The sequence below is a fragment of the Xyrauchen texanus genome, chromosome 7 (assembly GCF_025860055.1).
Source record: "Xyrauchen texanus isolate HMW12.3.18 chromosome 7, RBS_HiC_50CHRs, whole genome shotgun sequence".
NCBI classification, from domain to species: Eukaryota; Metazoa; Chordata; class Actinopteri; order Cypriniformes; family Catostomidae; genus Xyrauchen; species Xyrauchen texanus.
The window spans coordinates 35,469,889-35,494,866 of NC_068282.1; the positions used below are offsets into that span (position 1 = coordinate 35,469,889).

The 24,978-nt window shown below is 43.1% G+C and overlaps 1 protein-coding gene across 1 annotated transcript in view; it reads left to right on the forward strand.

Moving 5' to 3' along the window:
- LOC127646294 (protein unc-80 homolog) overlaps positions 1–24,978 on the forward strand; it is a 123,486-nt gene that overhangs the window by 12,462 nt on the left and 86,046 nt on the right. Inside the window, exons 9-15 of the mRNA XM_052129823.1 lie at positions 651–785; positions 1,923–2,139; positions 2,318–2,449; positions 9,167–9,435; positions 18,955–19,257; positions 19,372–19,503; positions 19,739–19,886. Coding sequence (XP_051985783.1) covers positions 651–785; positions 1,923–2,139; positions 2,318–2,449; positions 9,167–9,435; positions 18,955–19,257; positions 19,372–19,503; positions 19,739–19,886 — 1,336 coding nt within the window. The remainder of the gene's footprint in view (positions 1–650; positions 786–1,922; positions 2,140–2,317; positions 2,450–9,166; positions 9,436–18,954; positions 19,258–19,371; positions 19,504–19,738; positions 19,887–24,978) is intronic.

The following is a 24,978-nucleotide window of genomic DNA, read 5'->3' on the forward strand; positions in this document are numbered from 1 at the left end:
TAGGTGATGGGGTGGTCATTAATATAGGGTATAAATATATAAAAAATTGGGTCCTAGCCAGTGTTATGATTGGCATGCAGGTTATCCTAATAGGATGAGGTCGGCTGGAGCACCTTTATTTCGGGAGTGGTGCATAGAGATGGGCAGGGTGGTGGCATTCGAATAAATGTCATATAGAAGGCAGGGAAACTGGGAATTGTTTAATGTAAAATGGGGCAGCTATTTGGCATATTTGGAGGGCTCTCGGGGAGGGGAAGCAGAGAGAGATGTGTAGTTTTAAATGTGTGTGATTTTTTATTGTATTTTTTAATTGTTATATATACAGTGCATCCGGAAAGTATTCACAGCGCTTCACTTTTTCCACATTTTGTTATGTTACAGCCTTATTCCAAAAAGGATTAAATTCATTATTTTAATAAAAATTCTACAAACAATAACCCATAATGACAACGAGCTCAAAATTAGGCTTTCTTGAGCATTAAGTGTTGTTTCAAGTTCTGGCTTTTGTGCGTGGATGTGTATTTGGTATTACTAGTTAGCTGCGACATAATGTATGATGCCCAAAGGCATTGGGCATTTTTTTTAAAGGCATGAATTGTGAAACTGTTCTGTTCTGTTCTCAGATCGTACTTTTCCCTGTTTTTCCTCAGGATATGACTCTGAAATGCAATGAGGAGGGCAGGTCTTTGAGTTCTGAGACCTTCTCCAAGGTGTCAGTTACCAACCTCAGGAGGCAAGCAGTCCCTGACCTCTCAACTGAGATGGGCATGAACATATTCAAAAAGGTTTGCTTTTTGTTATTGTTATATGTTATTTTAAAGGGGTCGTGACATGAGAAACCAAATTTGCCTTGATCTTTTGGTATATAAGAGGTCTTTGTATCATTAAAACGTCCTGCAAGTTTAATGTTTTAAGACGTCCTCCCCATTCTAAACGAATCATTTATTTAATCAAGCTCAAAATACAGCTCGTTCTGGATTCATGGTTAGAAGTGACGTGACGGTTAGAAGTGACGTACCAGCGTTTGCATATGATCGCCTCCAGCACAAGATAACTACGCTTTAAGCGCAAGACAACTACTCTCATTTCGTATCGCCGTGCGCCTCACAAGTGTTCAGTCGATGGACAGCGAGCTCTGACAGAGACTACTTGTGCACAGGAAAATTACGATGCCACACAGATGTGCTGTTCCTGGCTGTGGTCAAACAAAACCTCTGAATAAGCTGCCGAAAGATCCAGACGTCAGGGAAAAATGGATGCAGTTTATTTTTTGCGGATGTCCCAGTCACGGCAGTGTTAACTTAAGCGTTTGTTCTGTACATTTTAAGGATGACTGTTTTGAGAACAAATCTCAATATGATGCTGGCTTTGCCAGAAAACTGTTGCTCAAAGATAAGTCCGTGCCGACTATTCTGGGAACAACGACGACGCAAACTGTAAGTAATCTATTTTAAACTTTAAACTACTTTTTAAAGCGCAATTTCATTCATTATGAATAATCACAGTGTTTTTACTTAGTTTACTTGCATATTGTTCTGGCTGGGAGCGTCAATAATTGATACATAGGCACTGACGTTAGCCAATCATAACAGTGGGCGTTAACACTGAAGTCTTAAATGGAAAACGCCCCCAAAACAGACTGTTTGAATCAGAGGATGAGAAACAGGGTGGGAAAAGGTCATAAATCACTAGATTTTAAAAGTTTTTCTTAAAAAAAAATATATTAATACTATAATTGCACCTAAGGGAACATAATAATACAATAAAAAAACCCATGTCATGACCCCTTTAAAGATTTATGCCAAGTGTATTGAAGATGTAAACCCCAATATCTATTTTCTAACTACATAATTTTTGCTTGAAAGCTCACCATTTTACCATACACTTTTTTAAATCCTGTGACTGCTAATTTGTTTATTCAGTTTAAGAATCGTAGAGAAGATCGGGAGAGAAAAGGCTCTATCCCATTCCACCATACTGGGAAGAAACGTCAGCGGCGAATGGGCATACCATTCCTGATGCATGAAGACCACCTTGACGTCTCACCCACACGTAGCACCTTCTCCTTTGGAAGCTTCTCTGGACTGGGAGATGACCGCCGTGCTCTGGACCGTGGAGGCTGGCCTTCCACCATCATGGGTATACCTGCATCAGAATCTAATCAATTTTTATCATCTGTGTTGTAAATATAGTTTGATTTTGTAGATGGAATACATTTCATATTTACCCACACACATGTATTCACATTATGATGTGTCCTATATATCTGTTATTTTAGATTATTGCCATATTGAGGGTATGTTTTGTTGTCTTGCAGGAAAGTTAACACGCCGTGGAAGCTCAGATACTACAGGAGATGTGGACAGTCTTGGAGCAAAACATTTTCATTCCCATCACAACTTGCCTGAACACTCCAACAGCCACAGTGACAATACCATCAAAGAGGGTGGTAAGCAATTAAGGGACACTCTCACACATCAGTAGCACACTTAAACTGATTTATAAAATAAAGTAATTGACATGACATACATTTTTTTTGCCAGATCAATTAGATAATTCATAAATACACTAAATATACAATTCACACAAAACAATTATATGAATTAATCTCTGCTAAGATGAACATGTATGTATGTTCAAAGTAATTTTGATAATTTTTCTTGGCTTAAAGTAAAAAATGTCCAGAAAACATCTAATTTCTAGAGTGTAATTAAAGCAGGGGTCAGCAACATTTTTGACATGGTGTGCCATTTATTTATTTTCCTGGTCAATGGCTGTGCCGACACCAACCCCAACCCCCAAAAAAAACAAAACACGCAGTTGTTTGAGATTTTCCGAAGTATGAATCCACTTGTGTAAATGTTTCTATTTTTCATCTTTCTCATTTAAGCGTTTATTTGTCATTACAAATGATATTATCAGCATAACAGTTTGAGTGAAAATTTTGTGTTAAACCCAATGATTATGATATAATCATAATGAGCATGATGCTGCAAGTGAACTTTCACAAAGCATCTTAAGTGCTTTAATGAAAGAAAACCTGTCCTTTTGCACAAAATGACTTTACACAGCTAATGTCACAAATTTGCTTATTTGATTACTGATCACCAAATTGTGTGGAATCCTAAATATTTCTTTGTAAAGTGAGTTAAGGGAAAGAAGGAGGCAAGAACCGGCTTGGCAATATAAATAATAGTTTAATAGTAAACTGAACCAAAAACACACAAACAAAACACACAGAGCAGCGGCCTGTAATTCTCTCTCTCTCTCGAATGGTTGTCACCGGCCGCATTTATCCCTCGCACGCCCCATCAGGCTGATTGGGTACCGGGCGTGCGTTGTTCCAGCCTGACCCCGCCCCGCCCTCCTCCGCTCTACACTCTTCCTGGCGTTGCCTGATACATCACTGGCTCGTGATGTGCGAATGGCTTGCACGTGCTGCAAGAGTCGTTTGGTTACGTATGTAACCTCCGTTCCCTGAGGGAGGGAACGACACGTTGTGTCGGAGAAGCGACACTAGGGGTCTCTCTTGAGCGCCGATATTCACCTCTGACCTATTGAAAAGGGCCAATGGGAGTTGGCAGTCAGTATTTGCATACCCTGCCCCCGGACATACGGGTATTTAAGCGGGGCAAATACGGAAGTTTAGTCAGGATTTTTCTGAGCCAGAATGGTCCGGTCACAACAGTGGCTCGGTTCAGTGACATGGCGGAGGAAAGACACAACGTGCCGTTCCCTCCCTCGGGGAACAGAGGTTACATACGTAACCAAACGTTCCCCGTCTGTCGCTCTCTCCACGTTGTGTCGGAGAAGCGACACTAGGGGACCCATTCCAATCTTGCCATGTGCTGAACCATGTACGTGAACTGCCGATACAGAGGCGGGCAGGGATTTCATCCAGTGCCGCGCATCGTCTGTACCTGGCTGCACGTACCCTTCCCCATTGCCTCATAAGAACATTGGAGTCCTTCTAGTTACCCTGGGAGGGGAACAAGGCGATGTTTGCCAACATGGGAACGGGCCAGCCTGGCTAGGCCTCTTTTCTCTCTATGTTTCTCGCATAGAGCAATCACGGCCGGGGCCCTTACATGCATATAGGGAAGGGGGTCTTACCCAGACCCTGCAGAGACCACACCTGCCCTTTTTCTTGGGGAGGAAAAGTGGTAGACACGTCACACGGCCGTCTTAGGGCTCGTGTGGAAAGTATGGTGCGGTGGTAGATCCAGCCTCGAAAGGGGGGAGTTGCTACAGCACGGCGACCGAGGCAGCTGTAACTGCCTAAGGGAGACACGGGGTCCGCTCGTAGGGGACAGAACCATGGAATTACACACAGGGGAGTCCGAGCAGGAGGCCTTACCTGTGGAGCACCTATACCAGTACAGGGTAGCCATCAGGGTACCCGCAGTGGCTTGGGTCGGCGAGTTCCTCCGCTGAACCGCTGGACCCGGAGGGCTGGGGAGGAATCGACCAGGGGCCCGACTCGGAGTGGGCGCCCTGGGAAGAAGGCGCACTACTTTACCTTGACGTCAGGAAAAGGCGCTGAGCGCAAGTGATCCACCCGGCCAGTCGGTCCACGTGTTACCGAGTTCTCACGGGCTCGGACCTGACAAAACACGAGGCGCTAACCGACTCAACGCGGAGGTTGTAAAACCTCGCGAAGGTGTTGGGTGTTGCCCAACCCGCGGCTCTACAGATGTCTGCTAGGGAGGTGCCCTTGGCCAGTGCCCACGAGGACGCAACACCCCTTGTTGAGTGAGCTCGGACCCGCAAGGGTAGGGGCACGGCCTGGGTGTGATAAGCCAGTGTGATGGCGTCGACAACCCAGTGGGCAAGCCTCTGTTTGGAGACGGCATTCCCTTTCTGCCGTCCCCCAAAGCAGTCAAAGAGCTGCTCAGAGCGTCTGGTGCTCTGTGTGCAGTCCAGGTAAATGTGCAGGGCGCACACTGGACACAGCAACGAAAGGGCTGGGTCTGCCTCCTCCCGGGGCAGCACTTGCAGGTTCACTACCTGATCTCGGAATGGTGTGGTAGGAACCTTGGGCACATAGCCCGGTCGCGGTCTTAGGATCACAGACGTATCTGCCGGACCGAACTCCAGGCAAGTGTCGCTGACAGAGAACGCTTGCAGGTCCCCGACCCTCTTGATGGAGGCGAGCGCGATCAGCAGGGCCGTCTTAAGAGAGAGGGCCCTGAGTCCAACTGATTCGAGCGGCTCGAAGGGAGGTCTCTGGAGTCCTGCCAAGACTACCGAGAGATTCCAGGAGGGAACTAGGCCTGGCCGTGAGGGATTCAACCTCCGGGCGCCTTTCAGGAACCTGAGGATCAGGTCGTGCTTACCCAAAGACTTGCCGTCTACAGGATCGTGGTGGGCGGCGATAGCGGCAACATACACCTTGAGGGTGGACGGGGACAGCCTCCTGTCCAGCCTCTCCTGTAGGAACAGAAGCACTGACCTAATCAGCGATCTCTGCGGGTCTTCGGCTCGGGAAGAACACCAATCTCGTGAACAAGCGCCACTTTAGGGCGTAAAGGTGCCTGGTAGAGGGGCTCTGGCTTGGTTGATTGTATTCACAATGGTCGCCGGTAAGCCGGCTAGCTCTTCTGCGTCCGGTCCAGGGACCAGACGTGGAGGTTCCAGAGGTCTGGGCGGGTGCCAGAGCGTGCCCCGTCCCTGAGAGAGGAGGTCCTTTCTCAGGGGAATCCGCCAGGGAGGAGCTGTCGTGAGGAGCCTGAGTTCCGAGAACCAAGTCCGAGTGGGCCAGTAGGGGGCCACCAACGTGACTTGCTCCTCGTCCTCCCTGACCTTGCACAGCACCGGTGCAAGAAGGCTCACTGGGGAAATGCGTACTTGCGCAGCCCCGAGGGCCAGCTGTGTGCCAGCCGTCTGTCCCGAGGGGAGCCTCTGTTAGGGCGTACCAGAGCGGGCAGTGGGAGGTTTCCTGGGCGCGAACAGGTCTACCTGGGCCTTGCCAAACCGTTCCCAAATCAGCTGGACCGACTGGGGGTGAAGCCTCCACTTCCCGCCGGGCAGGCGTTGTCGTGATAGCGCGTCCGCTACGACGTTGAGCTTGCCGGGGATGTGAGTGGCACGCAGCGACTTGAGTCGCTGCTGGATCCATAGGAGGAGACGGCGGGCGAGTTGTGACATGTGGCGGGAGCGTACGCCGCCTTGGCGATTTATGTACGCCACCACCGTGGTGCTGTCCGATCTCACGAGGACATGTTTGTCCCGAACTAACGGGAGGAACTTCCTGAGAGCAAGAAGGACGGTCAACAACTCCAGGCAATTGATATGCCAACGCAGCGGGGCCCCTTCCCAAGACCTCCCGGACCGGGCGGCGTCGGTTGTGACCAGAACGTGTCGGGACACCTGCTGCAGGGGCACTCCTGCCCGTAGAAAGCAGAGGTCTGTCCAGGGTCGGAGTGTTTTGAGGCAGGAGGGGGTGATCCTTACCCGATGCGTGCCGTGGTGCCATGCTTGTCTCGGGACTCGAGTCTGGAGCCAGTGCTGGAGTGGTCTCATATGCATCAACCCCAACGGCGCGACCGCCGCGGAGGATGCCATATGCCCCAGGAGCCTCTGGAAAAGTTTTAAAGGGACCACTGTGCCTGGCTTGAAGAAAGCGAGGCAGTCCAGCACCGACTGAGCACGCTCGCTCGTGAGGCGTGCTGTCATTGAGACTGAGTCTAACTCCAACCCGAGAAAAGAGATGCTCTGAACCGAGTGAGCTTGCTCTTTTCCCAGTTGACCTAAAGCCCCAAGCGGCTGAGGTGCCGGAGCACCTGGTCTCTGTGTGTGCATAGTAACTCTCGAGAGTGTGCTAGGATGAGCCAGTCATCGAGGTAGTTGAGAATGCGGATGCCGGCTACTCGTGAGCGGGCAAGGGCCACCTCTGCGACTTTCGTGAAGACGCGAAGGGACAGAGACAGGCCGAAGGGGAGGACTTTGTACTGAAACGCCTGGCCGTCGAACGCGAACCGTAAGAAGGGTCGGTGTCATGGCAGAATTGAGACGTGGAAGTACGCGTCCTTCAGGTCTACCGCTGCGAACCAATCTAGATGCTGAACGCCAGCCAGAATATTTCTCTGTGTGAGCATTTTGAACGGAAGTTTTAACAAGGCCCGATTGAAAACTCGCAAGTCCAGGATTGGTCATAAGCCGCCGCCTTTCTTGGGTACAATGAAGTAAGGGCTGTAGAAACTCTTCCTCATTTCGGTTGGAGGGACGGGCTCTACCGCGCCCTTGGCTAAGAGGGTCGCGATTTCCATGCGCAGGGAACTGGCATGCTCGCCGTGTACTGCGGAAAGCGGACGCTCCTGAAGGGGGCGGAGCCGGGCAAACTGAATTGCGTAACCGAGTCGAATGGTCCGGTGCAGCCAGCGTGATGCGTTGGGAAGCGAAAGCCACGCTTCCCAGCTCTGCGCTTGGGGCACCAAAGGGACGAGTATTTTGGACGTACCCGGCGGGGCCTCGCAGCGGGGCGGAACAGGTAATGCAGCGTCGGGCGGCTTCGTTGCGGCCTGAGGCTGAGGTGCTGAGAGAGAGAGACCCCTAGTGTCGCTTCTCCGACACAACGTGGAGAGAGCGACAGAAGAGGAACTGTTGGGTATACTGTACTCTCATCACATTTTAACTTTTTGTTTAGCCCCCATTGAGCTCATGAAAACATACTGTGTGATCATGAGGATGGATTATATCAAGATAAAGATTGGTATGCAGGTGTGAAATTTATATAAATACAATAGTCTACTCCTCTCGCCGTTGCTGGAATGCCAGCAATTGCCCCTCCGAGTGCTAATGCTGGCACGAATGCCATAGGTTGCCAACCCCTGAATTAAAGGAATATTCTGGGTTGAAAACAAGTTAAGCTCAATCGACATCAATTGTGGCACATTTATTACCACAACAATTTTAAGGGTCATGAAACACTACAACACATTTATTTGAGATGTTAACAGGCAAATATGTATTGCACTCAAGGGCAGATAATGTAAACATTCATAATTTTTTATTTAAAGAGGAAAAGGGTTCATTTAGTGATTTTCTTTAGCTATTTTTGTTTTCCGGTTTGTCCGTCCGTCCGTCCGTCCGTCCGTCCATCCCTAATGTAAGTGTGTTAACCGATCTAAGCACTTATATTTGTAAATCATAGTCTTGGAGTAAGTCTCTAAAGTTATTAAAGTGTAAAAACATTAAAAGATTTTCGATACAGAGTACATGGCTTGGCATTTATTTGCGTATTAAATTACAGATATAAATGACCAGTGTGTGTAATGTATTGTGAGCTTACAAAACAGTGTATAATTTATTTGTGCATTCTGTTAAAGCAATTATGAGAATCTTTGATGTTGTTAAATGCATTATTAAAATAAATCTAAGTGACTGAATCAGATAGTTGTTGGGTTCACTCCCCCTTCTCCCCTCTCTCCGCTGCTGATCATGCCCACTTTGATTGCATCTTTTAAAAATGTGGTGAGAGCTCAACTGTGCTGAAACAGGGGGGTGTTGTGACACTTTAAAAAAGCAAAAATATGGGTTACAGTGAGGCACCTACAATGGAAGTAAATGGGACCAATCTGTAAACAATAAAATACTCACTGTTTCAAAAGTATTGCCTCAAAATGTAAACAATATGTGTGTTAACAATTTTAGTGTGATAAAATAACTTGCTAACATTTTCTGTTTAAAGTTATATCCAATTTAACAACTTTGTTGCCATGATGACCACAAAAAATTATGATTTAAAGAACTTTACGGCTCAAATAACACATGAGTTTTATAATTATTGTAAGTGCTTTTATAAAATGATAAGCTTCACATTTCTGTGTTTAAACTATCCAAAAATTGGCCCCATTCACTTTCATTGTAAGTGCCTCACTTTTTTTTTTTTGAAAAGGAGAAACAAGTTTAAATTTATTTTTGAGGTATTTAACATTGTGCCACAAATGCTGTCGACTTTTATTGAACCTGGAATATTCCTTTAAATCTGAAATTCTTAAAAAAAAAAGAATTAGCATAAGTAATTAGGAATAATCATTTATTGTTATTTATGTAAAAAAAAAAAAATGACAATGACCTAAAACTTAAAATTGTATCCCTGTATTAGTGATAGATGTGGATTGATAGACTCCACATCTTTTTCCCCTTCTGTCTTGCCCTCTTTCAGTTCATTCCCAGATCTCTACCATCACCATGGCTACATTTAACACCACTGTGGCTTCCTTTAATGTGGGCTACACTGATTTCTTCACGGAGCACATTAAGAAACTGTGTAACCCCATTCCCATCCCTGAGTTGCAATGTGAACCACTGGCCTGCTCCAACCTTCCGCGAAGTCTGACTGACTCTTGCATCAACTACTCATCCCTAGAGGACAGAGACACCATCGAGGGCACTAACAACTTTATTTTGAAGAATGGCATGCTGGACCTGACGGTAAGGGGCATAGCCTGTAGCAGAGGGACCTGGATTGGTTACTGTCATAGAGTGACAGATTTCCATGTTTGTCCAACTCCCTTTGCTATGATTGATATCCTCTTTGCATGTGAAATGAGCACCTACACCAAAGTATTTTTAAAGCAAGTCAGGTCACTCAGCGGCCATATTTGTAACACCTCTGGGCAGCAATTTTCTGTACAAGTACATCTCCTAGTGTATCTACTTGAATAAGGACTACATTTCCAAAATTATAGGTCAAAAATTACTTTTAAATTTAGCAATAAAATGTGACAAAAATTGTACTTTTGCTCAAATCATGGAAAAAATAAATTCATGCTGGTTCAGCTAATGCGCATGTGCATTCTAGAGTAAACTGAAAGGTGATGTCACTATCAAAAAGGTGATTGGCTTTGTATGGCGGGAATTCCATTCCTACAGCCGCCATATTTAGCATTACGATTTCTCCCATTCATATGTATAGGAACTAACCGCCTCTTCCTAATAATGTCTGTGACAACACTTAAAGGTTTTACATTTGTTTAATGTCCAGAATTTCCATTGTTCAGCATTTTATTTTACTATTTTGTAAATTTTTAATAGCATTGTGACAATTCATGCTGAAATGTGCCATACAAAATTTTAAAGGAATATTTCACCAAAACTTACATTTTCTAGTTATTTACTCTCCCTTATGGCTTTCAAACTAGTATGACTTTCTTTCTTTTTCAGAACACAAACAAAGGTATTTGTTTTTGTCCATACTATGCAAGTCAATGGGGACCAAAACTTTCAAGCTTCAGAAAGCATTTACAGTAAAGCCAGAATAAAAGTAATCTGTTGGATTAAAGTGATTTAATCCATGTTTTCTGAAGCAATACTATAGCTTTTGGTGGAAAACAGGCCCATATTCACTATAAATCTTGACATCCGTCCTAAAGGCAAAAAAGGAGCACAAGACTACATGTAAAATATCAACTAATGTGATATTGAAACGTGTTATCAAAGAGATCAGTAAAAGAGGCTTTTTTTCTTTAGCCTATTAAAAACCTATTAGCTGTCTGCCTCAAAATAGGAGGAGCTCCAGGTCACACCTGCCGATGATGTTGACCAATATCAGTAAGAATGCGTGTAGCAGCCGGTAAGAAGTGTTGCTTAAAGTTTGCCCAGGTGAGCTGTTATGAACCACCGAATCAAACACAAAAACACCTTCTTTTAGGCCAGATTTTGTTCTAAATGACATCACACCCATTTGTTTTTCAATTTTGTATGAAGTATATAGAGGTTTCAAGACAGTGATGCTTTGACGCTGCACATGCTTGCCAGGTACGAGATCACCAATAAGACGTTGCTTTTTCAATTATAGTGTTTACTGGCAACATTTTGGTGACAGCAGTATGTTTTAAAAGTATCCCAAAAAAAAAACTCAACCTGTGATTTTATCAATAAAAAAACTATTTTAAATCATGAACCTGGCACACACTGTGCCTGGTTCGTTTACAGCGCTCTCCATATGCATCACGTCATGAATGGAATGCATTTATGTCCTTTTTTGAGCTTGAAAATCTTGGACCCCATTGACTTACATTGTATGGACAAAAACACCTCAGACATTCTTTAAAATATCTTTGTTTGTGTTTTGCATAAAAAAGAAATTTTTCACGTTTTTCCTTTTTTTGGTGAACTATTTATTTAAATAAATTCATCATAAATTCAAATAATTTACTCACCGTCCTGTCGAGTTCCGTGGAGCACAAAAGTTGTTAAACAGAGTTAGAGACTGATTGTCTCAGTCACTATTCACTTTCATTGCATCTTTTGTTTTGTTTTTTATTCCATTAATTTATCACAGTTAAAAATATTTTTTATTGAAAATATAGATATGCATGCAGTGTGCAGTAGAGTCTGGGGCTACATAAAGGGAGCTACAGTATATCTATCAGTAACTATGAGGTATTGAGACAAGTTCAGTTGCACAAAAACCTACTGTAGTTTAAACTCCTACAGTTAATTCCTACAAATTATAATTGCATTTAATCTATATTCTCTTTATCATATTTTTGATATAGCTGTCAAGTAAAATGAACACAATAAAGCCACACAAGCACATTAAGATAAGTGACAAGTATAAAATGGCAGTAGGTTTTTTGATATTAACATTTTTATTGATTTGAAAAAACAAAAACAATATTACACAAACAACATACACACACAAAATGAATGTATAAACTGTATATCCCTTCCCTTGAACACCCCCACTACACACATCCAGTTGTCAGACACAAAATGAAAGTAATCACACAAACATATATATATATATATATATACACTCACCTAAAGGATTATTAGGAACACCTGTTCAATTTCTCATTAATGCAATTATCTAATCAACCAATCACATGGCAGTTGCTTCAATGCATTTAGGGGTGTGGTCCTGGTCAAGACAATCTCCTGAACTCCAAACTGAATGTCAGAATGGGAAAGAAAGGTGATTTAAGCAATTTTGAGCGTGGCATGGTTGTTGGTGCCAGACGGGCCGGTCTGAGTATTTCACAATCTGCTCAGTTACTGGGATTTTCACGCACAACCATTTCTAGGGTTTACAAAGAATGGTGTGAAAAGGGAAAAACATCCAGTATGCGTCAGTCCTGTGGGCGAAAATGCCTTGTTGATGCTAGAGGTCAGAGGAGAATGGGCTGACTGATTCAAGCTGCTAGAAGAGCAACTTTGCCTGAAATGACCACTCGTTACAAACGAGGTATGCAGCAAAGCATTTGTGAAGCCACAACACGCACAACCTTGAGGCGGATGGGCTACAACAGCAGAAGACCCCACCGGGTACCACTCATCTCCACTACAAATAGGAAAAAGAGGCTACAATTTGCAAGAGCTCACCAAAATTGGACAGTTGAAGACTGGAAAAATGTTGCCTGGTCTGATGAGTCTCGATTTCTGTTGAGACATTCAAATGGTAGCGTCAGAATTTGGCATAAACAGAATGAGAACATGGATCCATCATGCCTTGTTACCACTGTGCAGGCTGGTGGTGGTGGTGTAATGGTGTGGGGGATGTTTTCTTGGCACACTTTAGGCCCCTTAGTGCCAATTGGGCATCGTTTAAATGCCACGGCCTACCTGAGCATTGTTTCTGACCATGTCCATCCCTTTATGGCCACCATGTACCCATCCTCTGATGGCTACTCCAGCAGGATAATGCACCATGTCACAAAGCTCGAATCATATCAAATTGGTTTCTTGAACATGACAATGAGTTCACTGAACTAAAATGGCCCCCACAGTCACCAGATCTCAACCCAATAGAGCATCTTTGGGATGTGGTGGAACGGGAGCTTCGTGCCCTGCAAGATGCTATCCTATCAATATGGGCCAACATTTCTAAAGAATGCTTTCAGCACCTTGTTGAATCAATGCCACGTAGAATTAAGGCAGTTCTGAAGGCGAAAGGGGGTCAAACACAGTATTAGTATGGTGTTCCTAATAATCCTTTAGGTGAGTGTATATATATATATATATATATATATATATATATATATATATATATATATATATATATATATATATATATATAAAAGAACAAATATATACCAAAACCAAACAAAATGTCTCTCTCCACATCCTGTAACTGAGTACCCTCTAAAAAGACCAAAAACCTGCCTCATTTCCTGTTATATGCAGCTGAATTCCCAAGCCGTCTATACGACATCTCTTTAAATGATGCTACATTGAAAAATGTGGTGCACTATTCATAAAAAGAGGGAGTGCTCATTAATTTTCATCCCCTCAACATTATCTGTCTCCCTGTTATGATTGTGGGATGCAGGAGAAGGCAGACGGGAGGTTTGGATCCAAACGCAGGTTTTTATTAAAAAGTTTAAACAAACAAAATAAACTAACACAGGAACAAACGAAAAGTCCACGATGGGAAAAAGTCAAACTCAAACACAAAATAACATCAGAAGAACTCAGTTTGAAAAACATCCACGAAGGGCAAAGGAACATCAGGGTGAACATTAACAGCGAACATGAAACGATAACGATTGACAGACACGGTGATAACAAAATAACAAACAGGTGCGGACAATAACACTGTGCTGGCAGTGAGGGCCGGGAAAGATGGGAAATGTAGTTTTAATACAAAGACAGTGAAACACGGGGCGGACAACAAAGAAAACGTGACCTGGAACGTGAGCAGTGACGAGTGAAACAGAAAACACGGGGCAGACAACAAGGGATCATAACACTCCCGAACGTCATGCCAGTGAGGACCCACCTCTTTACATACCCATTGGCTATATCAATAACTGCCCCATCACCCAACACACAAAGTCTGAGACAGAACATAACCTGAGTGCCCAGGATCTCGCAAACAAAATTCCTGAATCCTCGAACAAGACCAGAAGGCATATATTAAATCTCCATCGTCCAACTGGCATCACCAACAGGTGGGTGTGTCTTTTAAACCAAGCATATACAATCTAGAGGGGGTCCAATATAATCTATGCAAAATCTTAAATTGCATCAGATGCACCCTTGCATCTCTAGATGTAGACTTGATGATTTTTTAGGATCCTAGTCCACACTCCCTCCTCCAAGTCCAAATCTTTCTCCCATTATCTCTTCAGAGAAGTTGAAGCTCTGTCTCCCAGACTCTGAATTAACAGGGAGTAATACACTGATGCCTCATGACCTTTTCCAAAAGCAGCAATCACTTCTCCCAAAGCATCTGCCGCCTTTGGGGCAGACTCCCAAAAACAGTACAGAGCATGTGGCACAGCTGCAAATACCTATAAACTGAGATCTGGGAATCATAAAATGATGACCCAAATTCTCAAAAGATTTTAATACTCCACTCTCATACAGGTCGCCAAGTATAGTAACACCCCACATAATCCACTCTGACCAACAGAAAGACTTGTTGAAACATAATTTGGGGTTCAGCCAGATGCTTGAGGCAACATTGAAGTAAATGTCTGAATTAAATACTCTGGTCACTCTTGTCCAAATCACGTGCACATGTGAAATAACGGGATGTGACTTAACTTCTCCGGTTAGTTTGATAGAAAGGCTTTGCAATGGCGAAATAGGGGCAAGGACTTCCTGTTCAATAGAAAACCAGGCAGGGGCTCTTTCAGGTGGAAGTGAGCAATGAGCCAAATACCTGAGATGTTGATCTTGGGTAGGCATAGCCCACCTTTGTCAATTGTCCTATGTAATTTGTTGAAATGTAGTCTGGGACGTTTGCCATTCCAAATGAAGGATTTTGCTATGCTATCCAATTTTTTTTAATAATATTTCAGGCGGCGGCACACACGTTCTCATTTAGAATCACCACCACACACACACACACACAACCCCCCCGGGCAACATCTTTGGGGGCGCTCTCATTTAGAATCACATTTGTTTGTACTGCTGCCACAAGGTGTCTATAAAGTAACTTAATCCAACCAATAAATGTACTCCTGAACCCATACATTTCCAAAATCTGAAAAAGATAATCCCATTCTACCATATCAAATGCCTTTTCAGCATCAAGTGAGATGGCAGCTACCGGAGACTGATCATTCGCTACTGACCACATGATATTGCTGAAACACCTAATGTTATCAGAAGAGCTATGGCCCTGAATAAACCTGTTATATACACCTGATCTATATGTATAGATCTATTTTTGACAAAATGTTTACATCTACCTGGATCAGGGAAATTGAATTGTAACTCTTACACTTGCTGAAGAATCAGACTGATCTGGGCTTGTGTCATGGTTGGAGGAAGCTTTCCATTCTTTAATGATTCCATATAAACTTCTAACAAAAGTGGAGCCAATTCTGTAGCATAAGATCTAAAAAGTCTGGCCCCGGAGCCTTGCCTGTAGGCAAGTCCTTAATTGCCTCGTCAAGCTCCTCCAAGGTTATCTCAGAATCAAGATAATTTTTTTGCTCAGTTGTCTCAATTTAGGGAGTTCTAATGGTTCCACAAAGATTCTAATATCTTCATCAGTAGACGAAGACGTGGAACAATAGAGATCAAGCTAGAATTCTTTAAAAGCATTATTAATATCTGATATTAATAATGGCTGAGGTAAATATTTCACCACCAGAAAAAGACTCTCTCTGCTTTATATATCTAGCCAAAAGCTTCCCTGCTTTTTCCCCAGACTCTAAGTATGACTGTCTTGCCCTGATCAACCAAAACAGACAAAACAGAATTATATCTGTATTTCAATCACGTCAATTCTCTGAGGCCATCAGACGACATTCGCCGCTTCAGCTCTGCCTCGTCTTTAGCATTTGTCGGAAATCAGGATTTTGCGAAAGGGATCCATTAAAGCGCCTACTATATGATTTATTTTTCTTTGTATGTGGCAACATCTCTAAACTCACCATGGTGTGATCTGAGGCTAAGATGTTTCCAATTGAGCAATCCATAACAGATGAAATGAGGGACTTAGTTATAAAAAAAACTGAACTAATTGTGAACATTATGAACTGATGAAAAATAAATTATAGTCCATACCAGATGGGTTCAAAAGTCACCAGATATCTGCAAGACCAAGATTTTTACATATCCTGAGAAGCTTTTATGTTGCTCTAGGGGGCTTAAACACTTTTGCTTCACTATGATCAAGGACTGAGTCCATCAAAAGATTGAAGTCTCCTCCCAATATTATATCATGAGGGGTGCCAGCAGCTTGCAAGCAAAGCTCTGATCATCAGCATTAGGTGCATAAATATTAGCCAAAATCAACCTTTACCCCTGAATTTCTCCTAAAACAATAATGGCTCTTCCTAATTTATCTTTACTCTGTTTAAGACATTTGAATTGTAGATGTTTGTTTATCAGTATAATGACTCCCCTGCTTTAACTTGAGCCAGCACTAAAGAAAATATGTCCATCCCATATCTTCCCAAATGTTTGAGCTTCCTGCTGGGAAAGTTGCGTTTCATGAAGAAACACTAAATCATATTTCTTATGCTTAAGAAAATAAATAACCTGCCTTCTTTTTATGGGGTGCCCCAACCCATTCACATTCCATGGTGAGAGAGGTAACCTACTCATATTAACATTTGATATATTGATATAATAAAAAAAGTAAATTGTGTCAAAAACAAGATTATACCTCAAAGAGCTAATATGTAACTGGGTGTATCGAATCTCAACGGATTATAACAAAAAAAAAAAAAAAGCATACGCATTAACCCCATTTACGACAGTGCCAACCAGTGTCGATCCCTCTAAACTCAAAAGGTTCATTTACGCCTACGAGAGCCCCCACGACAACTTTGCCATCTGATTGCACAAGTTACATAACAGAAAATACTTTGTAAAACAGACCCCAGCCAACAAGCAGCATAAACACAAAGAACATGTGAAGGTGTGTTCCTCCTCAAAACAGATTCCAACTTATATAAAGCCATTCAGTTTCCTTGGACAGACAACCAAATGATCAGTGAGCCGGCTGTTTATGATTAGGGAAGATTACGTAATCATTCTAATGTCCCTTAAAAATACTCCACAAAAACAAACTCGAGCCAACAACAGTCCAGAAGCAGTGTTATTCCACAAAACAAGCTCCAACCGCTAGGCGAAACCAGCACAAAAAGAAACAAAACTGGTATCCCGGTTCCTCAGTTGATCAAGTGTGTAAATTCACTCGGAGGCCACGTAAAACAAAAATACACCATGTCACCATCAACATTATAAAAGACGTCCTCTTTGTGAGCATGTAGATATTTGCGGTTATCCATATTAGTGTGCATTCTCAATCTGGTCGTGAACTTCAGTGTAAAAGCGATGCAAACGTTTCTTGTAGGAGAAGTGTCATGCCACAAAACAAACTCCAGCCGCTAGGCGGAGCAACGCAAAAAGAAACAAAAATGCTGCCCAGCTTCCTTAGACAGTCGAGTCACTGAACAACGACACAGTCTACTTACAAGAGAAACACGCATTGGTTTACTCACCCATAGATTCTATAAAAGCCAGTGCCTGCTTTGCGACCGTCCTTGGTGTCTATTCTCAGTTTGTCCGGAAACATCAATACAAATGCGATCTTCCGTTGATGTAAGAGTTTCTTACATTCCTTGAACCAATCGTGTTTCTCTCTTGTTGAATTAGCAAAGTCCGGGAACAAGAAAATATTATGATTCTTCCAAGAAAGTTTTCCTTTGCTCTTCCCCTGGTGCAACATGAGATCTTTACCTTATGATCTCAGAAATCTGGCCAGAATTGATTCGGGCCTGTCTCCTTCAGCAGATCTGCGAGTCCTAGATCTTGAGCTATCTCCAGTTCCATCTTATGGCCTGTTATGTTAAGCAGACTCGGGAAGAGCTCATCCAGGAATTTCACCATATCTCTGCCCTCTTCATGCTCAGGAATTCCAACAATCCGAATATTGTTCCTTCGATTCCTATTTTCGAGATCTTCCAATTTTTCCAATATGTGTTCCAAGACTGTTTTGGATGCGGGCAGATTAGCGGATAATTCCCTTTCCGATGACTTCAGATAATCTATCTGTTTCTCAACATCTGCCACTCTTGTGTCCAATTCAGAGAATTTTGTTTAAATCGCGTAATCAATCGACGTATTACAGCGAGATCCTCCAAGTCAGCAACAACCTTCGTCAGCATCACCAAGATGTTGGACAGTTGACGCTGGATTTCTGCTCCTGTTGCACTTTCCAAATTGAGTCCCCAGATCACAGGACTGCCAGAGGTTTCAGCTTGAGCACTTAAGTGTCTTTTAATGTCTCCAGAGTCTGAGGATTTTGACTTCTTTGCCATGTTTAACTCAAAGAGCTAATATGTAACTGGGTGTATCGAATCTCACCGGATTATAACATGAAAATAATTAAAACACTATCAAATTGTGCAGAGCTCGTGGCTCACGCATCTGCTTCTCATATGGCATCACCACGAGTCCCAATGTTGGTAGGTTTTAACAGAAAGATTTAACAGAAGAGTTTTTTATAAATGTCAGGTCAGGGCATGTTGTCAAATATGTTTACATATATTGTAGTCAATAAATGTAAAAAGAATGTTGATTACAATATATGTTGGCAGAAAATAATGGATGGATCATTTTGGATGCTACCTTTTACATTTTCACTGTTTCATGAATTATTTGGTGTTTCATATCTTCAAGCCTATATACAGTATAAAAGCCTGTTTAAGTGGAACATGTTGTCACAAACGGTCAATGTTTTTTTCTTGGACAATTATGGTGGAAATGTTCAATAGTAACCAAGACTTTAATTTATGTGTCTATACAGAAATGATGCTCCGTTTTTATTTACATCCTGCCTCTGACATGTTAAATGGCCAATCATAGTTTAGAATTTTGGGATAGCTGATAAAATTTTAGAAGTGGCCAGGGCCACCAATCTGGACACACCCCTGTGTTAACGTATTCATCATTGTGATTCAATTACAATATTACATTCCATTATTTTTGTTTCAAAAGTTTTGTGCAAAATTCGATTTTCATATAGTCTTATATTTCAAGGCTGTTCTACGTGCCCTGTATTCCGTGCTCACACATGACATCAGTTCTCGGATTTGCGACGTGGCACTCAACATAATCGAATGCCTCCTGCAGCTGGGTGTGGTGCCCAGTATGATTAAGAAAACCTCCAAACCTGAAGACAAGGAAGCAGAGCGTCAAAAAGAGGGAGCAAGTCAAAGTGTTGGGGGAGCTCAGGGGGAGGCAACTGGAGGTACAGGAGCACCTAATGGAGGTGATGAAGGTGGTGAAGGGGAGAGTCATGGTGGAAGTAGAGATGATGTAAAGAACAGCAGAGACAAAAAGGTAAACCAAATAATATTGCTGTTGGAAAATTTGAGAGTAATAGTTGGATAACAGCTTTAACTTTTTTTGGGGGGATTCTGTATGTTAGATTTGCCACTCTTAAATTGTCCACAGGAGGGAGACACTACTCCCAGCACTCACAGGCTAGCTCTCACCATGCTTATTAAAATTGTAAAATCACTTGGCTGTGCATATGGTTGTGGTGAAGGCCATCGTGGAATCTCTGGAGACCGTCTGCGACTACAGGTCAATATATATCAGTACATTTTAAAATATGCAATGCAGCAATGTAAATCAACATTTATTTTTCAAGAATATGAAAATGGGATCACATTTGAATTAGTCATAACAAACTGTTTGCCATAGCTGTTATGGATTTCATATTATGCTTATTTGCATGTAGTAACTTTAATAATTGTAGCTCTGTCACCATCACTGGAAGATGACTTGATGCTCTGCCCTTCTCTGTCTCCTTTTTTAGGCTCAGAACTGTTTGACCACTCTGTACAAGTTGGATAAAGTGCAGTTCCGGCAGACCATGAAAGAATATGTTAATAAGGACTCACTCAACAATATTGTGGATTTCCTGCATGCTCTTCTTGGCTTCTGCATGGAGCCAATCACTGACAGTAAGAAGGCAGAGTTGCACTTCTTTAGTGCACTTCTTAAACATGCCCAGATACATTTAAGAGCTTTTGCCCTTTCTGAAATCATGGGCCCCATTTTCATGCTACAGAAATAGAGATGTATTTGTCCTTTCCTAAAAGAGAGATATACTTTGTGATTAAGTATTTAAATCTCAAATAATAAATGTAATTAACTGAAATTTTAATTTAAATGTACAATTATTTAATTGAATTGAATGTATTTTTGTAGCATTTGGAAATATAAATTAGCGATAGACTGATATATTAGCCAGGCCGAGTAATTGGTTATGCTCATAATCTTAAAATGGGAGGAAGTCATTCTGCCTAGTTTAATTTCCAAAATTAAAAATGTATATTTTGTAAATTTTGTTAAGTATACAGTGTGCTCATATTGTAAATGTAAAATATATTAAGGCTTTCGATTAAGGATTTAATATATATATTTTTTTATTAATCCCATATATGAATATTTGCTGGACCCCCAATCTAATATAGATTTAAGTAAAACTTTGGAGAGTGAGATACTTTTTACACAACACAATTCCCATAGCGAGATTTTGAATTATTTTGGGTTGTGGCTGATGAGACTTGGAAAACCCATGTGCCGTGAATGTCGACAGAGATTCACCAGGGGGAAACACCAGCAACCTTAATGAACACCTTCAGAAACATCCCAATGCCTCTGCAGAATACACATGGGTTAGTGCCACTTCATTGAACCTAAATGCTTTATCTTAACATTTACAGATTTGCTGTTTCTCTGAAAATTGAATGTGCACTTGTTTAATTTTTTTCAAGTACAAATTAATGGTGGCAGTAATTTATCAAAGTTCGCACTTATGATTAGATTACATCCCTGAGCCACGCGATAAAACTAGTGTTTGTAATCTGCACTCGCGCTGCTGTTTACCAAAAGAGAGGGGTTAAAGCGGTTCTAATACACCTTGGGGGACCACAGCAAATATTATTTTCACTTACCCATTTGCTCTAAAAAACTAAAGAGCGAAAACTGCTGTGCAAAGTCCTCGAAGGTGTCGCCGAATAGGCCGACCTGGGAGACGGGGGCATTGAGAAAGCGGGCTTTGTTGGTGTCCCGCATCTCGACCAGGTTCAGACACAGATGTCGTTCCTGGACCACGAGGGTGGCCATCGCCTGTCCGAGAGCCCGCGCTTTGACCTTCGTGGCCCGGAGGGCGAGGTCAGTTGCTGAGTACAGTTCCTGCAGCACATCAGGATCAGTACTACCCAAGTGCAGATCATTTAGTGCCTTGGCCTGGTGGACTTGCAGGAGGGCCATGGCATGCAGGGCGGAGGCGGCCTTTCTGGTGGCTCTGTAGGATTTCGCCGTCAGAGACGACGTTGTCCTACAGGCCTTGGAGGGGAGTGCCGGGCGATCCCACCAGGTCCCACCCAACTGCTTTGTCCAGCTGGGGGACCTCCATGTACCCGTGGACCACCCCGCCGTCGAGGGTAGTGAGACTAGCGAGGAGATCGGTTTCGGGCAGTAAAGGTGCCCTCCACGACTTCATCAGCTCGTCATGCACTTCCTGGAAGAAAGTGACCGGGGGGGGGGGGGGGTTGGAGTGGCTGTGAGCAGCGCCCTGACCCGAGGAACCAATCGTCTAGCCGTGAGGGCTGAGGGGAGGATGGAGGGTTCCAGTCCAGCCCCACACTCACGGCAGCCCGGGCATGAAAGGAAAAGCCGCGACCCCAATGTTGCCATGGTCAAGTTCTCGCAGTGAGAACAAGAGCCATCCAAAAATGCTGCCTCGGTGTGATTTTGGCCCAGACACACGAGGCAGCGTCTATGACCGTCAGAAGCGGCATAAGATCCAACGGCAAAGCTTTGCAGAGGTGAATGGAACAGTAGTGAAAACATCAGCTTGCTGAACACACAACTACTCGGCTCCGAAGAAAAAATCTGAATGAACAGCCATATTGCACCCTCCTTAATACCTGTATGTCCGGGGGAGGGGCATGCAAATTCTGTTCGCCAATTTTTTTATTGGCCTTTTCTCGAGTTCAGAGGCAACCAAAGCTCTCAAGAGAGACCCCTAGTGTTACTACAATCGACACAATGTCAGAAGGGGAAACCTGAATTTTCCAACCACCTACTTACATTTACATTTATTCATTTAGTAGATGCAGTTTTCCAAAGCGACTTACAAAATGAGTAAGGATACAACATAATGATTTATCTTAAGGAGACAGTAACATGATAAGTAAGAGCCAAGAAAGAGATTGCAGTGTAAACTATTTTTTAAGAGTGTAGGTTTAAATAGTCAATCCACCATCGAGGTACAGTGAAGCAGAAAGTCTGGGAAAGTGATTTGGTGCCTCTTTGTGTTGGTACCACAAGGTGCCACTCATTTGCAGACTTTAACCTTCTGGTGGGAGCATAGCTCTGCTGGAATGATTGTAGGTAAGTTGTCACAGACCTAGTGACTGTTCTGTATGCCAGCATCAGAGCCTTGAACTTGATACATGCATCACCTGAAGAAGGCTACCGAAAGGAGCATTACAGTAATCCAGTCTAGATATGACAAGAGACTGAACAAGAAATTGCAAACACTGTGGCGTGGCAAGGCTGGAAACACAAGTAGAGCTGAATGTAACCAGCATAGCAGTGGTAAGAAAACCTGTGTGCCTGAATGATGGTTCCCTATGATGTTGTGTATATATATATATATATATATATATATATATATATATACACTTTGATTATATCTTTTCATGTGACAACACTGAAGAAATTACACTTTGCTGCAATGTAATGTAGTGAGTGTAGAGCTTGTATAACAGTGTAAATTTGCTGTGAAGTGTAAGTGAAAATGTCCAAATTGGGCCCAAAGTGTCAATATTTTGTGTGGCCACCATTATTTTCCAGCACTGCTTTAACCCTCTTGGGCATGGAGTTCACCAGAGCTTCACAGGTTGCCACTGGAGTCCTCTTCCACTCCTCCATGAAGACATCACGGAGCTGGTGGATGTTAGAGACCTTGTGCTCCTCCACCTTCCATTTGAGGATGCCCCACAGATGCTCAATAGGGTTTAGGTCTGGAGACATGCTTGGCCAGTCCATCACCTTCACCCTCAGCTTCTTTAGCAAGGCAGTGGTCGTCTTGGAGGTGTGTTTGAGGTCATTATCATGCTGGAATACTGCCATGCGGCCTAGTCTCCGAAGGGAAGGGCTCATGCTCTGCTTCAGTATGTCACAGTACATGTTGGCATTCATGGTTCCCTCAATGAACTGTAGCTCCCCAGTGCCGGCAGCACTCATGTAGCCCCAGACTATGACACTCCCACCACCATGCTTGACTGTAGGCAAGACACACTTGTCTTTGTACTCCTCACCTGGTAGCCACCACACACGCTTGACACCATCTGAACCAAATAAGTTTATCTTGGTCTCATCAGACCACAGGACATGGTTCCTGTAATCCATGTCCTTAGTCTGCTTGCCTTCATCAAACTGTTTGTGGGCTTTCTTGTGCATCATCTTTAGAAGAGGCTTCCTTCTGGGACGACAGCCTTGCAGACCAATTTGATGCAGTGTGCGGCGTATGGTCTGAGCACTGACAGGCTGACCCCCGCCCCTTCAACCTCTGCAGGAATGCTGGCAGCACTCATACGTCTATTTCCCAAAGACAACCTTTGGATATGATGCTGAGCATGTGCACTCAACTTCTTTGGTTGACCATGGCGAGGCCTGTTCTGAGTGGAACCTGTCCTGTTAAACCACTGTATGGTCTTGGCCACCGTGCTGCAGCTCAGTGTCAGGGTCTTGGCAATTTTCTCATAGCCTAGGCCATCTTTATGTAGAGCAACAATCCTTTTTAACAGTTCTTTGCCATGAGGTGCCATGTTGAACTTCCAGTGACCAGTTTGAGGGCGTGTGAGAGCAATGACACCAAATTTAACACACCTGCTCCCCATTCACACCTGAGACCTTGTAACACTAACGAATCACATAACACTGGGAGGGAAAATGGCTAATTAGGCCCAATTTTGACATTTTCACTTAGGGGTGTACTAACTTTTGTTGCCAGTGGTTTAGACATTAATGGCTGTGTGTTGAGTTATTTTGAAGGGGCAGGAAATTTACACTGTTATGCAAGCTGTACACTCACTACTTTACATTGTAGCAAAGTGTTTCTTCAGTGTTGTCACATGAAAAGATATGATCAAATATTTAGAAAAATGTGAGGGGTATACTCACTTTTGTGAGATACTGTATATATATATATATATATATATATATATATATATATATATATATATATATATATATACTGTATATACACTCACCTAAAGGATTATTAGGAACACCTGTTCAATTTCTCATTAATGCAATTATCTAATCAACCAATCACATGGCAGTTGCTTCAATGCATTTAGGGGTGTGGTCCTGGTCAAGACAATCTCCTGAACTCCAAACTGAATGTCAGAATTTTGAGCGTGGCATGGTTGTTGGTGCCAGACGGGCCGGTCTGAGTATTTCACAATCTGCTCAGTTACTGGGATTTTCACGCACAACCATTTCTAGGGTTTACAAAGAATGGTGTGAAAAGGGAAAAACATCCAGTATGCGTCAGTCCTGTGGGCGAAAATGCCTTGTTGATGCTAGAGGTCAGAGGAGAATGGGCTGATTGATTCAAGCTGCTAGAAGAGCAACTTTGCCTGAAATAACCACTCGTTACAACCGAGGTATGCAGCAAAGCATTTGTGAAGCCACAACACGCACAACCTTGAGGCAGATGGGCTACAACAGCAGAAGACACCACCGCGTACCACTCATCTCCACTACAAATAGGAAAAAGAGGCTACAATTTGCAAGAGCTCACCAAAATTGGACAGTTGAAGACTGGAAAAATGTTGATTGGTCTGATGAGTCTCGATTTCTGTTGAGACACTCAGATGGTAGAGTCAGAATTTGGCGTAAACAGAATGAGAACATGGATCCATCATGCCTTGTTACCACTGTGCAGGCTGGTGGTGGTGGTGTAATGGTGTGGGGGATGTTTTCTTGGCACACTTTAGGCCCCTTAGTGCCAATTGGGCATCGTTTAAATGC